Below are 2,241 nucleotides of genomic sequence, written 5' to 3' on the forward strand. Positions count from 1 at the left end.
CAGGAATGTAAGCCTGGTTTGATATTTTAAAATCAATTATATTTTACCGTAATAACATAATAAAGGAGAAAAAATTTTACTTATGAATGTAGAAAGTGAATTTGACAAAATTCAGCACCTATTCCTGATAAAAACTTCCAGCAGTTTAGGAAGGGGAAGAAACTTCCTCTGGCTCTTAAATAGTGTGTACAAAAACCAAAACAAACAAACAAAAACAACAAAAAACACTCCTGAGAGAAATTTTAAAAGATTTAAATAAATGAGGTGATATACCATGTACATGGATTGCAGGTCTCAATATTGTAAACATGTCAATTCTCCCCAAACTAATCCATAGATTCCCTATAATCCCAAATAAATTCCCAGCAGCTTTTATAGCGAAGTTAATAGTTGATTCTGAAATTAATATGGAAATGCAAAGGAATTATATTAGTCAAAGCAATTTTGAAGAAGAGTAACAAGTTTGGTGACTCACATTATCTGGTTTCAAAACTTACTCTAAAATTAGTTTCAAAGATTATTATAGATCATATTGATCTAGGAAACACAAAAGAGTCCAGAAAAAAAAACCACACATGTATGATAAATTGATTTTCAACAAAATTATCAAGAAATTCAGTGGGGGAAAGGATAGTCTTTCCAGTAAGTTAATAGTGCTAAATTAACTGAATATACATGTGGAAAAAAATGAACCTTGACCTTTATTTCATGCCATATACAAAACTAAATTTGAAATGGATCATAGGTCTAACTGAAAGAGCTAAGAGTATAAATCATCTAAATGAAACTATAGGAGAAAATCTTTGTGACTTTGGGATAGGCAAAAATATCTTACAGATGACACAAAAGCACTAATCATAAAATTAATAAAAAGATAAATTGCATTTCATCAAAATGAAAACTTATGCTCTTTGAAATGTAACATGAAGAAAATAAAAAGTCAAACTCCAGACTGGGAGAAAAAATTCTTTCTATATATAATTGACAACTAGTATCTATAATATGTTTTATAAATAGCACTCTTACAACTAAATACTAAGAAGAAAAACAACTCAGTATAATTTGGGAGAAATATTTGAAGACAGTTCACCAAAGAATATAAATGAACAGCAACTAAGCACATGAAAATATTCTCACCTTCATTAATCATTAGGAAACTACAAATGATAACCACAATGGGATACCACTTTACACCGACTAGAATGGCTAAAATTAAGAGTGACAATTGTTGACCCATCGCGCCGGGGGAGGCCCTTCGAGCCCTCCTTGCCGACACTATGCTCCAGTTCCTGCTTGGATTTACTCTTGGCAACGTGGTGGGAATGTATCTGGCTCAGAACTATGACATATCAAACCTGTCTAAAAAACCTGAAGAAATTAAAAAGGACGTGGACGCCAAGAAGAAACCCCCTAGTTCATGAGGCCGACTCCAGCACTGCCTCCTGGATAAACTGATTCTACTGTTCTTGAGGGCCTCCTTTACCATCTGAACCAAAAGCTTTTGTTTTCGTTTCCAGCCTCAGCAATTTTCTTCTTTGCTAGACCCTGCATTGCCTTACAGCACAAATGGGGCCACAAGTTAAGAACAACCCTCACTTTTCCAACATCCTCACTTCTTCCCTTCCTCCTTCCAGCCACTTGGGAGGTCCTGAGAATGGAATTATGGTGCTAGATTAGTAAATATGACCTTTAATTAATAGTCTCTCTTTTATTCTTTGGGATTTCTGCTACCGTTTTCAAAAGAAAAATTGATGAGTTTTGTATAGCTGATGAGATATAAATAATGCTGATTTCACAGTCTAGCAATTATATTGGGTGTTTAAACCTTTGGTACTAAATTATGTTGTTTCAAAGTAGTAATTAAAATGAAAATCTAGAAGCTAGTTTCTGGTGAATTATCCACTAATTTTATATTGTTGTCAGGAAGCTCCATAGTTGCTAATTTAACCAATAAATCAATTTGCTATTCATTAACCAAGAAACTCTGTTCTGAAAACCCTATCAGGAACTAGGAAATTTAAAAGTATTTAAAGTAATGGCCTTTGTTCTCAGTAGAATTCATAGTCTAGTATGCATGTTTTTTCTTAATGATGCATTTAATCTGGCTCTATTCTCTCATAAGAATCATACTTATTTTATGGGATTACAGGCACATTTATCATTACATGGTAGATAAGTGAGAAGTTGTCTATAAAGGAAATTTTATGCCTTTTTACATTTAAAAAATGTATTTACGTTATA

General features: G+C 32.8%; 1 protein-coding gene across 1 annotated transcript; it reads left to right on the plus strand.

Moving 5' to 3' along the window:
• Positions 1-1,277: 1,277 nt before the first annotated feature.
• Positions 1,278-1,421, plus strand: LOC133082534 (short transmembrane mitochondrial protein 1-like). Its single transcript, XM_061179150.1, has one exon. It carries the CDS (start codon positions 1,278-1,280, stop codon positions 1,419-1,421), a length of 144 nt encoding a protein of 47 aa, XP_061035133.1.
• Positions 1,422-2,241: the final 820 nt, after the last annotated feature.

The sequence above is a fragment of the Eubalaena glacialis genome, chromosome X (genome assembly GCF_028564815.1).
Source record: "Eubalaena glacialis isolate mEubGla1 chromosome X, mEubGla1.1.hap2.+ XY, whole genome shotgun sequence".
In the NCBI taxonomy this organism is placed as follows: Eukaryota; Metazoa; Chordata; class Mammalia; order Artiodactyla; family Balaenidae; genus Eubalaena; species Eubalaena glacialis.